The following is a 14,295-nucleotide window of genomic DNA, read 5'->3' as shown; positions in this document are numbered from 1 at the left end:
TTGTTTATTGTATCTCATTAAGGTCTGTTGTGTCTTGTGCTCAACCTGCCCAGCGTGAGTTTATTTACTGTCGTCTTGCCTTTTGGTGCCTTAGTTCCTGTCTTATTCTGTAATTTTCTGGTGTTCAGTCTAATCCCAGTTTCAGTCCTGCCTTGCCTCGTCATGTTGTTTTCTACTCCCTGCCTCTGTGTGTTTGTTTACATGGCTTTCTGTTAGATTCTCGTCTGGTATTTTGTAACATGTCTGTTCCCCCAGTAATCTGCCTGCCTCGTTAGCCTTGATCCCGGTCACCTGCGTTGCTCCCGCCCTGCTCGTTAGCCCCTGTGTATAAATGTTTGGTGTTTCTGTTTAGTCCCCGTCCGGTCGTTGTCGTATCACGTGTGTTCTGCCGGTTGCTGCACTACCTGTTGAGCATTTTGGATGTTGCCCGTTTCCACTGCCCGTGAGTTTTGTCTTGCCCGTTGCTTTGGATTAAATCCCTTTGGACTGTACCTGCTGCGCTCCGTGTCCTGCATTTGGGTCCACCGACCTTTTCCACCACACCCAACCCTGACAGGGATCGTCTGAGCTACAGAGAGCTGCAGCGGAGTTAAAAGGTGCAGCTCCCCGACATTAACTCCTGACTGTGAGGTCACAACTCACGGCCCAAAAAGTAGAACAACAAACACGCGTGGTCACATTATCAGCTGAGGTCTGCAGCTTACTTTGGCTTCAACTCAACAATCAGTCACGACTTCAGTTAGATGCTAAAGTTGCTGTTAGCTTGTCTGTGGTCCGCTGGCAGAACACCGGCTGCTTTCTGATCAGGCGCCGTCGTGCTGTTGCCGAGGCGACATCAGTTTGGTTTCACGGTGGACGGACGGTAACATTACAGATGTTGTTGTTTTCTTTAGCTTGAAATAATCCCAGACTTTGGACACTTTCTTCTTCGTCCCTCGCTGTTTTCTCTCTTCCTGCACTTTGCAAACAGCGGCATCATAATCACGTCGTGTTCACAGCGTAAACGCGATGAGCGACAGTAATAAATGTCCGTGTGCAACACTGTGCTGTACAGTTACATGGATTAAACGAAGCATCGATGCATTTTAGTAATCGATGAATCGTTTCAGCCCTAAAGATCTCCTTTCTCTGGTGTGATGAACGTCTGCATTGTTAACCAGTCGGCCATTTCTAACGTGCTTACCAATAATTATCCTTCCTTTTTCAGCCGTTTCACTCGGCTGTTCAACGTGAGAAGTGACAGAAATAGTTACCGAACACAGCTCGCCCCAACGTTGTGCGGGGCGAGGTTTCCGAAGCTGTTCTGACAGAGGACACTGGTTTTTAACAAACCCAGGTCACACAGTCGGACTCTTTTGGTTTTCAGCCACTTTCATATGTCGTCCAAATCCGATGCAGGTTGAATTTTTTTGCAATGTGACCTCAGTCTGGACGGTCAGATCGGAGTTCACGCCACTCTGACGTCTCTCTAGAGCGGCCGTGGTCAGCATCATGTACAGATCCAGGCGGAAACGTAAAGACAGAGTGGTTACACGATGTGCAGCGTAAGAACATGTAATGAAGGCGATGAAAAGGACCGACAGTTGTGAGCATTTGTCATAAATCAGGAGGAATGTGAGCGCGGGAGGAAAACCGGGAGCAAAACCGGGAGCAGGCGATGAAATACAGCGGGAAATACGTCTTTCTTTCAGGCCGTGGTCAGTTCGCTGTGGAGTCTGATATGGGCTGCATTGAAAAAGTTAAATCTGAATCGAGCATCAAGCCCTGCAGAGTGAACGTAGCTTTAGTCACTTAATTCGTCTGTGGTGGATAAAACCTGACGTCTAAAGCCGACTGTAAAAGACTCCAGGATGTTCGCCAGACGTTTGAATTCGTATGAAGTCTTTACTCGTCCCACGGTGGGAACAACCGCTCAAAGTGAGGCTTTAATCTCGTTAATAAAGAAACCTCTGATTGATGGCGCTTCCTCCGGATATCTTATTCCTTGAACATGACGTCATTCCATCAGTCTAATGAATTTTACCTTCTGAACTGTAAATTCGACCTCTCACCTTTCTGCACGGCGTGGACCGAGATGAAGAAGCTCTGTGCGGGACTCTCGTTGTCCAGGTCGCCGAGGGTGAAGCGGAAGCTGTCGTGACCTTTGAACCCGGCCGCGTTGGCGGCGGCGGTGTGCGCGTACCACAGGCGGTTCATCTCCACGTCGTCCTGAGTGAAGTTCTGGCCGGCAGACAGCTCCGTCCAGCCCGAGTCCGTCTGCAGTCAGAACCAACAGTGAGCGGATCACAAGTGCTAAATAAATGCCGTCATCATGAGCCCACCTTAAAGGAACATTACGCTTATTTAACAACCTTTTCAGTCAATTAATCTTATCATAAAAACACCAGTAACACGAGCGTTCAGAGACAGCGGGAACCTCCGGGTCTGAAAAGTGAGTCTGTGGTAAAATGAGGCTGCTGATTTATTCCCTCAGTAAACACTTTCCTGATGAGTTTATGGTCTCAGTCTTCTTCAACACAGCCTGATAATTCAACTACAATTCTAAAGTTAAAAATATCACATCTACCTTTTCAATTTTCACTTATTCACACAATTTCATTGCCAAAAAAAACCCACCACAGAACATCAGAACTTTCATCGCAATCTTTTAGAAAAGCTGCGGCAAAATCCCCAAAAAGAGAGTTATGTTTCATTTATGAAGGTGTGGCGATGGCACAGTGGACAGGACGCGTGCCTTTGGTGTGAGAGACCCGGGTTCAATTGTGACACATCCACCATTGTGTCCCTGAGCAAGACACTTAACCCCTCGCTGCTCCAGAGGCGTGCGACCTCTGACATGTAAAGAAATTGTAAGTCGCTTTGGATAAAAGCGTCGGCTAAATGAATAAATGTAAATTTATAACCCCATGCTGTAAAGTTACCGTGCTTACAGGGTAAATTTGTCTCCGGTCAGCCCACTTTCTCCAGACATTTGTCGGGGGTTCTGGGTCTTTAGAGATCTTTATTGGTGCATTCCTGAGAATTTAATGCAAGTACAGAACATCACTGCTACTTTTCAAAACTAGAAACACCTCAGCTGAGCCCTTAAAGGGGCATTATGGAGTTTTCAGCCGTGCGATTCTAAGATTCATCATGAGCGAGTATAATCCGAAACACAACCGCTCTCAAACAGAAATCCTGCAATAAACGCAGAAACACCAGCGTGCAGGCTGTGGCTTTTCTCCAGACATGTTCAGGCTCTGTTACTTCAACGTTCCCGTCTCAACACCGGCGCCGTAACGTCGGCACAATCCTCCCGGAAAAAGGCAGAGTGACAGCAGCTATAGACAGAGCTGGAAACTCAGCTGAACTCCCACTATAACGTTACAGTAATAGTTTTATCAGCTGCAGGTTGAACTAATCTGCGCTCGTTACATGATGACGTTACATTTACTGCATTTAGCCGACGTGCTACATCGTTAGCTCGCCTGCTGCTTTCAGTAACCACCTTTACTATCTGTGAATCTGTCACCGGAGGCTCAGCAGTGTCGGCACAGCTACATGTACTGGATGATAATGAAACTGTTAGTGAGCTGGACTGAATATTATAATGAGACTGTGTCACTTTATAACAGTCAGACCGCAGTCAGTAACTTTACTGTAGTGTTAGCAGATGGCTCTTCCTTCCTCTGGGTTGTTGTCCCGGTTTTGTTGCAGTGTTGTATATTAAGTGGGTCACGTTAGTTACGGCGACTGACAGATGGAGAAGCTGGAGTCTACCTGAGTATCGGTAAAACCACAATAAATCTACAAACAGCGGCAGGTCGGAGCTCACGTAGCGTTAGCTTGCTGCCCTGCATCACTGCAGGCTAGAAAACAAATCTCTCACATATACTTTTTACGTTGAGCCCACTGACAATAAGGCAATGAAAATGTGATTTATTAATAAGTAATTTCATTGAAAACCTACATATTCCTTTAAGTACCATAAAACAGTGTAGACACAAGCCTGGTGGCTGTCTGGACTATGCATCTGTGATTTAGCGCTCACCTTGAGCTGCAGTCTGCCGAAGCGTGGAGCAGCAGTGAGGAAGTAGTACACCTGGTCTGGGGGCGTGTCCAGGTCCTCGGCCTCCAGAGCAACACTGGAGATCACCCTGCGCTCGCCAGAGTCCACCTCCAACCCGGCGTTCCTGACGCACCGACGAAGAAAAAACAGGTTCAGAACTGGGATTAGGTTTAGAATAGCTTCAGCTGACTGCAGTCACTCTTCTTCTGTGGTGGGAATAGACAGGGGAACATCAACACAACAACAGAGTTGTAAAAAGTACTGAAGGAGCGTCTGAAACCTCCTTCACATCTCCAAGTGGTAACAAACACCAATTTGACCAAACCTCCTGAAAAAAAAGAGAGGCCAAAACTAGAAATCAACAAATCTAGAACATGATGGCTGCTGCTGATGATGAAGGGAACTCGAGCTACTCGCTACATATTCAAAAGGACAATACTGCACTTTCTACCATATTCATCTGACAGCTGTAGGTATTATCTAGTTTGCAGGTTCAGATTTTAGACACAAAACTTCTGATCAACAAATAAAATACGATGCATTTTACAGATTAAGACTTGATTTTTCTTTGCGTAAACTGGGATTGGCTCCAGCCCCACGCGACCCTGTACGCAGGATAAGCGGCTGACGATGGATGGATGGGTGGAAGATCCGCCCACCAGCCGCCTCTCTCTTAGCTGATGACTCTGGGTCCTTCGTTAACAAACATCCATTAGTGGCCACTTCACAGGATCACCCAACCACGATGCACATGTCTCCAAACGTCTGCTCTCGAGTCGTCGCTCCACCTGTCCTCTGGATCCTAATCCCTAAAAAAGGGATGTTTTTGTGTCTCTGTGGCTAATTTGGGCATTTTCTGAGATTAGTCCAGCAGAGAGTAAACAGTAATTTTACCTCTCTGGTCTACCGCTGCCTCGATCTGTTAGTTTGTGTGATTGTGAATAAGTTTAGCTGATTTTCTCGGTCTTAGGTTAGAGCCCCGTGATGACATCACTTTGGGCTCTGGGATACTCAGATGCACATTTCTCTCTGTTTCCTGATGTTTTATAGGAAATTAATCTATAATCAGGAAAATAAGTGGATGAAAATAATCATTAGTTGCAGCCCCACTTTATTTCACAGGTCTGTAATTTCCTAATTTCTTTAAAGAACTATGCGAGTTGGTAGACACTTGAAGTTCACCTCGGTCAGTTAGTTGACATGTTTCTGGATTTATTTTAGGTTTTGGAAAGAGAATAAATCGTACTTGTCCTTTCAGCCTCTCTGGGTAGCTGCTGTAACTATTACAAGATGCCGCAGGAACAGCGTTTGACCAGACTTAGAAAAATACAGCCAATCAGAGTCACTGGAGCGCAGCCTCAGTCCATCTTCCTCTTGCTTCGGGTTCGTTCCACACAATGTTTCAGCAGCAACATCTTGTTTTTTAGTAATTTACAATTGCTTTAGTGAATATTGTTCTCGTATTCACTAAGTTGTCCGCTGATGTATGTAAATATATGTACAGCATTTGTGTGTAAAATAAAACCCAGTTTTCCGACCTGCAGGATCTTTGATCAAAGCTGGAAGAAGTTGAAAGTTTGTGTGAGAGCAGGAATTTTCCCAGCGGGATCATGGAGATCTGGGGTGGTGTTGGGATCGGGGGGGGGGGGGGGGTGGTTAACATCAGAAACCGTCTGGCTGCTTCTTCACTCGGAACTAAAATCCACGCAGGAGAGAAGCTGCCACGTCCATCCTGCAGGAACGCAAAAACAAGGACGCCGGCATCTGCCAAGTCTCTGCGTTACTTCTGCATCGGTGGCCTTTACAGTACCAGCTCGGCCTGTGCCAACGCACCCACGCAAACACCAACAACTGATCTGGGGACAGCGCAGATCAACTGGGACAGGACAGGCGAAGGGGGGGGGGGGGGCAGTCAAGCATGCAAATGCCCAATTTCTCCTTCAAATGAAAATATTATGGGTGGTGGAGGAGGAGGAGGAGGAGGTGGGGTCACACCCACTCAAGCAAAGCGACCCGCCACATGTGCACACAAACAGGTTGCCTCCCCCTCTCCTCCCCCCTTCTGCCCCGTGCCGACTCCCCTGACCCCCCCCACAAAGCAACTAACTGACATCTGATCATTTCTCTTCTTACTAAACATCTTTCACTCCTCAGTGGCTTTCGCATCACAAACAGGGTCTTATTTTGAAGCATAATTCTGGTGACATCCTAAATAATTCCTCTTAAATCCCAACAACTTGTTAGTTCGTCTCTTGGCTCAGAGGAAACTGGTTTCTCCTGAAGATGTAAATCTTTTAAAAACACCTCACAGATTTATAGTTTCATGTTTAAAGCAAGGACCTGCCTGGTTTATCAGGTAGGTAGATCGAATTTCGCCAGCGAAATCCACGTCAGCTGAAACCGACCATTTTTATCCACACATCAAACACCAAACATGTAAATGAGCTTATATCACAAAATAAATGGCTAATCACTGTACATGGCTGCAGTTATTGCCTTCCAGATATCTCTCATCTCACATCGAGACCGACCACAAGGAAGCTCACTCAAATCCCAAAACTCACAGAGCTATTACAGATAACAACAACAAACGCACCAATATACATTTACAGTTACAACCGCTGACTTACATTTGCTGTTTTCTGTGTGTGAAAAGATCCCTGCAGGCCGCCATAATGGCATCGCACTATAGCTGAGCTCTTAGGTTTCGTTTCTCTCGTCAAAATGAAGGAGAGAAGAAGTGCTGCTTTGGAACAGACGGTCTTTTTCGGCCTCTACACAGACACGACAACAATTCGTCTCTTCAAGACGAAGAGAAAGAGCCCACTTACAGCCCTGTAGGACGTTCTGTTCTCAAGCTGTGGCCTGTAAAGCGTGGGAGAGCTTTTGGTTACAGGATTATTGACTGTTGTTATCAGTATGTCAGTGTTTTGGAAGCTTTATGTTATTTGGTGCGTGGTTGTGTGGAGAGACAACATATAAATAGTAAATATGGCCAAAACATGGACATTCGCTTGGTATATTTTAGAAATATTGTGTAATATGTAATAGACTGATATGGGTTTTTTGGGGGCCAATGCCGATATTAAAGTGAAAAGGAGACGATTTATGAGCCGATATTTCGATTTGGATGGTAGACCCCTTTACTGTATAAACTACACTGATATTGAAAGCTGGTACGTATGTGGGCTATAAAACCTTTTCCTAAATGATTTATGTTAATAAAATGGATTACAGTCTCAAAAGGTGAACATGTAAACAGTTGCACATCAATAACTAGTGAGAGAATAAGCATGTGTATTTTCACTTTACACATAATCTGCCATAATTTCAATGTAGCATTGTAACATCTAGTTCATCCCTTTACCAGCACTCTTTAATTCCAACCAAAGCTACGAGAAACCATTTCTTAACCACCCTCGTTATAAATCACGCCGTCTATGATGCAGTGAGCTGCTGTTGAATGACTCTAATACAACATGACTGTCTGCAACTTTGAGATTTCATTTAACTAACGTTATCACTACAACCAGAGCAGTTACGGCTCAGACTACAGCGTTTCACATCTGCAATGTCACACAGAGACGAGCTACAGGAAGCCGTGTTAGATTCTTGTTTAGCTCACGTTTATTTACATGTCCGCGCTGGTTTAATAATTTCAGACACGCCGACTAACTGCAGACAGGCAGATATATTTAGAATAGACCAGAAACTATAGTTTAGCGGCTCATTAACGTTAGCGCTCCTCCACTGATAAACACAGTGTTCTGACGATCTATACTGCCCTATCGAAAAATGCTATTGTAGCGCAAATCGATAGCAGAGTCTATCGAGTCGCTCTGCCCTATTGAAAAATGCTACCTTATGTGTTCCCTTTACCAATCCCATACAGGCATAACTCTTAGTATTATGACGTCTTCTTGATTTTATATATATATATATATATATATATATATATTTTATAACATTTTCAGGGGTAGCGTATTCTGACAGACTACCGTAATAATGATTTTATTTTTTGATGTTGCTGACGATCAGCCGCTGTCTCGACGGCGTGCCCAACAGCAAGGTTTGCACAGATTTATGGGCGTGGAAACAGACCACGCTTGTGGGTCTTACGCATGCACAGAACCGCTAAGTAGCGCATCTCGATAGGTAGCATAAATAGACAGAACACTGGCAGACTGCGGTCAGCTGATTGTTTTCTTCTGTGTTTTTTGTGGTGAGGCAGTGCTGTTAACAGCTGCAGCGCGCCCTCTGGTGGGCAAACTATGCAACACCCATGACATGAGTGAAGTATCTAAATCTATGTTTCTTTTTTAATAGTCATACATCTGCTGTTATAAACGGTCGATGCCTATTAAATGCAATTAGCTCATATCGGCCAATAATATCGCCCGGCCGATAAATCGGTTGTATAATTATTAACTTGTTTCACTGATAACTGTTGTATATTAGTTTCTTTTCATCAAATTTACAGTTGTATTCCAGGTGTATTAGAAGATATTCAGTTGCATCACCAGAATTATGCCTCTAGGCCAAATGGTCGAGGAGTTTGTTATTTTAGGCGTTTTTCCTGGAAATAGGTGTCTGTGTTTAAGAGGTTAAAAAGCTCAGTAATTTCCTCAAACAGCTGCTCGCTGTAGGTTCTATCAGACAAATAGGAGGCAGTAGTGCATTTGTTGGGGACAATTTTCAGCGATGGATGAATCCACATGGGATGTCAGAATAAACTACAGTGTGTGTGTTCATGGTGATGAAGGAACATGTGACCCAGTGCAGCAGTGAGGCTCACTGATGGCTTTTAACAGTTTCTGGACAACAATGAAGCTCTATGGCTCAGGCTGCATCCACACTAACGTTTAAAACGAAAACGATCTCCGTCCACACCAGCGTTTTAGCTGCACATCAGAATTGATCTCCGGCTATATTAAAGAGGTGGTATTCTGCTAATTTTCAGGTTCAGATTGATCTTATTTAGAGTTTGTACCAGAACAAGTTTACATGGTTATATTTTTGTCATACTGCACATTGCTGCAGCTCCTCTTTTCAGCCTGTGTTGAAAGCTTCGTTTTAGCTATGGAGTGATACATCTGGTCTCTAAATGATCTTTGTTGGGAGTTGCACATGCTCAGTTCCTAGTTAAAGACTACTAGCCAATCAGAAGCAGAGAAGGGCGGGTCAGCGAGAAGCCGGTAAACAGCTCGGGTTCAGCCGTACGTGTTGCCGAGCCGGTCGGCAACACGGACTGGAGCGAGAGTTTCAGAGCGGTGAGTTATTAATCTGTATCCATAAAGTTTTAACTGAGCTCTGTCTCTACATCACAGGAACAACTTTATGTCCACTGACTGCCTGGAGGGTAGCTAGTGTTTGGAAGGGAGAGGAGAGCTGTGTGCTGCAGCTCGCTGTTTCTGAAGGCGTGTCGGAGTAGCCGCTCGGCGAGCGTTATATGAGGCGCGTTTAGCTTGAAAGGGAAGCGGCTGGACTACAAACGAGCTGTTTTCAGTTCAGAGCAGAGTTTTCTGTGGGAGATGGGAACTCACTTTGGGCTTTTTCACTCTGCAAACCTGTTACAGCACAAAAAAGATATAAACTCAAAGGAGAGGGGAAAAGCCAAAAAGCAGAATACCGCCTCTTTAAAATCATGTGACCGTTCACGTACACTGAGCATGTGCGTGCCAATGTAAACAGGAAGCAGGTTGTCTACTCTGCAGCTGCAGAAGATTTGTCTGAAGAAGAAAGTTCTACTAGAGACGAACAATGAGCAGCGATGGTGGAACTGTTACTGAGGGGAACACGGGAGGACAAAGAGACGGTGGCGCCGCAAAGTAAATACGGAGACATGCAGAGGACAAGTGAAGAAGTGTTATTTACACAGTACAAAGTTTTTTAATAAAAACACCAAAAGATAAATTCTGCCAGCAGCAGCGTGTTTCTGCTTTGCAAGACTGATAAGAACTAGTCAGGAAGCCAAACGTGAGCGTCATTGTTTTCACGTGTCAGCACTAACACGCTACCCCGGAGTTTAAAACCAAAACGGGGTCGGCGACGTTTTCAAACTTTTCAGTTTTAGTCTGGACCGGAGGCGGAAACGTAGCAGAAGTGAAAACAAAAACGAAGCAGTGTGGATGTAGCTTCAGAAGAAGAAGAAGAAGAGACACACAGGACTTGTTAGTGGATATGTTCAGTGTTGACTCTGCACATGATGTTTAAGATTAAATATAAAACAGCTTAAAGTGCAAGTTTCATGAAAGGCTTAACTCTAAAGACGGGTCAACACTCATAACCAGTAACCTGAGCCTACATGCAACTGGTTCACATATCCTCTGAGAAAAAAGCTTTTGTTTGACAGATTCAAGCTTAATATGTAAACTGTCATATATACACACTGTATATATATAAAATATATAAAATAGAAGCCATCAGCATAAAGAGCAAACATCTGTGTCTGACCCTGACCTAAAACCTCACTCAGTCACGTAGTTCCAGAAATATCATATTAACACGGATTAAACAGTAAATCCTCACACAAGCTCTGAAAACCCACATCTGTGTGTTCCTGTGTGTGTGTGTTCCTGTGTGTGTGTTCTTGTGTGTGTTCTTGTGTGTGTGTTCCTGTTTGTGTGTGTTCCTGTGTGTGTTCCTGTGTGTGTGTGTGTTCCTGTGTGTGTGTGTTCCTGTGTGTGTGTGTTCCTGTTTGTGTGTGTTCCTGTGTGTGTGTGTTCCTGTGTGTGTGTTCCTGTGTGTGTTCCTGTGTGTGTGTGTTCCTGTGTGTGTGTTCCTGTGTGTGTGTGTTCCTGTTTGTGTGTGTTCCTGTTTGTGTGTGTTCCTGTGTGTGTGTGTTCCTGTTTGTGTGTGTTCCTGTGTGTGTTCCTGTGTGTGTTCCTGTGTGTGTTGTGTGTGTGTGTTCCTGTGTGTGTGTTCCTGTGTGTGTGTGTTCCTGTGTGTGTGTGTGTTCCTGTGTGTGTGTGTGTTCCTGTGTGTGTGTGTGTTCCTGTGTGTGTGTGTTCCTGTGTGTGTGTGTTCCTGTGTGTGTGTTCTTGTGTGTGTGTTCCTGTGTGTGTGTTCCTGTGTGTGTTCTTGTGTGTGTGTGTTCCTGTGTGTGTGTTCTTGTGTGTGTGTGTTCTTGTGTGTGTGTGTTCCTGTGTGTGTGTGTTCCTGTGTGTGTGTGTTCCTGTGTGTGTGTTCCTGTGTGTGTGTGTTCCTGTGTGTGTGTGTTCTTGTGTGTGTGTTCTTGTGTGTGTGTTCCTGTGTGTGTGTTTTGTGTGTGTGTTCTTGTGTGTGTGTTCCTGTGTGTGTGTTCCTGTGTGTGTGTTCTGTGTGTGTGTGTTCTTGTGTGTGTGTGTTCCTGTGTGTGTGTTCTTGTGTGTGTGTTCCTGTGTGTGTGTGTTTTGTGTGTGTGTTCCTGTGTGTGTTCTTGTGTGTGTTCCTGTGTGTGTGTTCTTGTGTGTGTGTTCTTGTGTGTGTGTGTTCCTGTGTGTGTTCTTGTGTGTGTGTTCTTGTGTGTGTGTTCTTGTGTGTGTGTGTTCCTGTGTGTGTTCTTGTGTGTGTGTGTTCTTGTGTGTTCCTGTGTGTGTGTGTTCCTGTGTGTGTGTTCCTGTGTGTGTGTGTTCGTGTGTGTGTGTTCCTGTGTGTGTGTTCGTGTGTGTGTGTGTTCCTGTGTGTGTGTTCTTGTGTGTGTGTTCTGTGTGTGTTCTTGTGTGTGTGTGTTCTTTGTGTGTGTGTTCCTGTGTGTGTGTTCCTGTGTGTGTGTGTTCCTGTGTGTGTGTGTTCCTGTGTGTGTGTGTTCCTGTGTGTGTGTGTTCCTGTGTGTGTTCTTGTGTGTGTGTGTTCCTGTGTGTGTGTGTTCCTGTGTGTGTGTGTTCCTGTGTGTGTGTTCCTGTGTGTGTGTGTTCCTGTGTGTGTGTGTTCTTGTGTGTGTGTGTTCTTGTGTGTGTGTTCCTGTGTGTGTGTGTTCTTGTGTGTGTGTGTTCCTGTGTGTGTGTTCTTGTGTGTGTGTTCCTGTGTGTGTGTGTTCCTGTGTGTGTGTTCCTGTGTGTGTTCTTGTGTGTGTGTTCCTGTGCACTTACCAACCTATCTAACAGTGGACCTCGACGTCGTTACACACCCACTAAGAGGGGACTAAAAAGTGAACAGGGGACATTTTTTAGGTCCCCTGTTGGACATGCTTTAAATCATGCTAAAATCATGTCTAAAACCATCTGGTAAATTTTTTAAACTATTGTCAAGAGGGGACCTGCAGGTGTGTGAGTGTTTAAGTCCATACTCAGCAGTGCCTCTAGTGGATCAAGCAAAGATTTTAACGACTCATTCACACACGTCGTTCTTAACACTCCCCTATAGAGTGAATGGCTTGCAGCCCCAGGGAGTCTATCAGACTGTAGAGGGGCTATTATACAAGCTACTCAGTAAAGAAAGCTGTCTCTTAAAACACAATTTCTTAATTTTTTCTAACAAAATATACAGGCTGAGTTTTAGTCGATGTCTTGTGTTTTAAGATCAACATGTATTAAAATACAGGGCTACACTGAAGGCCTGGAGAATTTTAGATTCTAAATAAGGGAACAAAAATAGAAAAACAGCCAGGGTAGAATTATAAATAAAATGGTCAGTATAAAGATACTTTTATGGTTTTAATTCATTATAAAAAATGAATGAATTAACAAAAAATTTTTTGACATTTGTTATCTAGAGACTTGTTCAGTCGCAAAATACTAACCTGACCAGATTTCACAAGCACTGGACATCAATACTTTTTTTCCCCCCATTATATTTGTGTGCTTAGTCTACACTTAAAGATATGCATTTCATTTATTGATTTGAATTACAGAAAAAGGGACCACACTTGTACTGTGTGGAACGACAGGAGTCCACTGTTCGCTTGTAGGTGATGACACAAGTTCCCTCTTAGATAGCATGGAGCGATAATCACACTCCAACTTGTGTGAAAATAATAAATAAGCAAATTGAATCATACTTTTGAGACAAAATAAACTAACTAAATAGTCTCTTTATTTTCTATACATTCTTTTAAAACAAAATATAAAGGCTGAGTTTCAGTGGATGTCTTGTGTTTTAAGATCAACATGTATTAAAATAAAGGGCTACACTGAAGGCCTGGAGAGTAAAATGAATTGTAGATTCCAAAAAAAGGAACAAAAATAGAAAAACAACCAGAGTTGAATTATTAATTAAATGATTAGAGGTAAGATACTTTCTATTCAGTTTTAATTAATTGTTAAAAAGTATTTCACATCAGACTTTGACTACAGCTTTAAACTTGTTCAGTCCTAAAACACCAAACTGACCAGTTTTCACAACCACTGAATGTCAATACATTTGTCATCATATCTATGTGCTTAGTCTACACTTACAGAAATGCATTTTATTTATTGATTTGAATTACAGAAAAAGGGACCACACTTGCACTGTGTGGAACGACAGGAGTCCACTGTTCTCTTGTACATGATGACACAAGTTCCCTCTTAGATAGCATGGAGCGATAATCACACTCCAACTTGTGTGAAAATAATAAATAAGCAAATTTAATCATACTTTTGAGACAAAATAAACTAACTAAATAGTCTCTTTATTTTCTATACATTCTTTTGAAACAAAATATAAAGGCTGAGTTTTAGTGGATGTCTTGTGTTTTAAGATAACATGTATTAAAATAAAGGGCTACACTGAAGGCCAGGAGAGTAAAATGAATTGTAGATTCTAAAAAACGGAACAAAAATAGAAAAACAACCAGGGTAGAATTAGAAATAAAATGGTCAGTATAAAGATACTTTCTTTACGGTTTTAATTATAAAAAAATGTATTAATTAATAAAAAAATATTTGACATTTGACATCTAGAGCTTTAAACTTGTTCTGTCCCAAAATACTAACCTGGCCAGCTTTCACAAGCACTGGACATCAATAAAAAATTTTTCATTATATTTGTGTGCTTAGTCTACACTTAAAGATATGCATTTGAATTACAGAAAAAGGGACCACACTTGTACTGTGTGGAACGACAGGAGTCCACTGTTCGCTTGTAGGTGATGACACAAGTTCCCTCTTAGATAGCATGGAGCGATAATCACACTCCAACTTGTGTGAAAATAATAAATAAGCAAATTTAATCATACTTTTGAGACAAAATAAACTAACTAAATAGTCTCTTTATTTTCTATACATTCTTTTAAAACAAAATATAAAGGCTGAGTTTTAGTGGATGTCTTGTGTTTTAAGATCAACATG

General features: G+C 43.2%; 1 protein-coding gene across 2 annotated transcripts in view; it reads right to left on the bottom strand.

Annotated features, from left to right (window-relative positions):
* Positions 1–14,295, bottom strand: part of frem1b (Fras1 related extracellular matrix 1b) — a 102,099-nt gene that overhangs the window by 26,606 nt on the left and 61,198 nt on the right. For both annotated transcript variants that reach the window (XM_038714957.1, XM_038714956.1), the window contains exons 23-24: positions 4,031–4,172; positions 2,052–2,256 (exon numbers count right to left, since the gene is read on the bottom strand). In XM_038714957.1, the coding sequence (XP_038570885.1) occupies positions 2,052–2,256; positions 4,031–4,172 (347 nt within the window). The remainder of the gene's footprint in view (positions 1–2,051; positions 2,257–4,030; positions 4,173–14,295) is intronic.

Source organism: Micropterus salmoides, unplaced genomic scaffold, assembly GCF_014851395.1.
Source record: "Micropterus salmoides isolate LMB-PRFRI ecotype aquatic unplaced genomic scaffold, ASM1485139v1 Ms_hic_scaffold_13, whole genome shotgun sequence".
In the NCBI taxonomy this organism is placed as follows: Eukaryota; Metazoa; Chordata; class Actinopteri; order Centrarchiformes; family Centrarchidae; genus Micropterus; species Micropterus salmoides.
The sequence above is the reverse complement of the archived record's forward strand: the minus strand, read 5'-3'. Positions and strand labels throughout refer to the sequence as shown.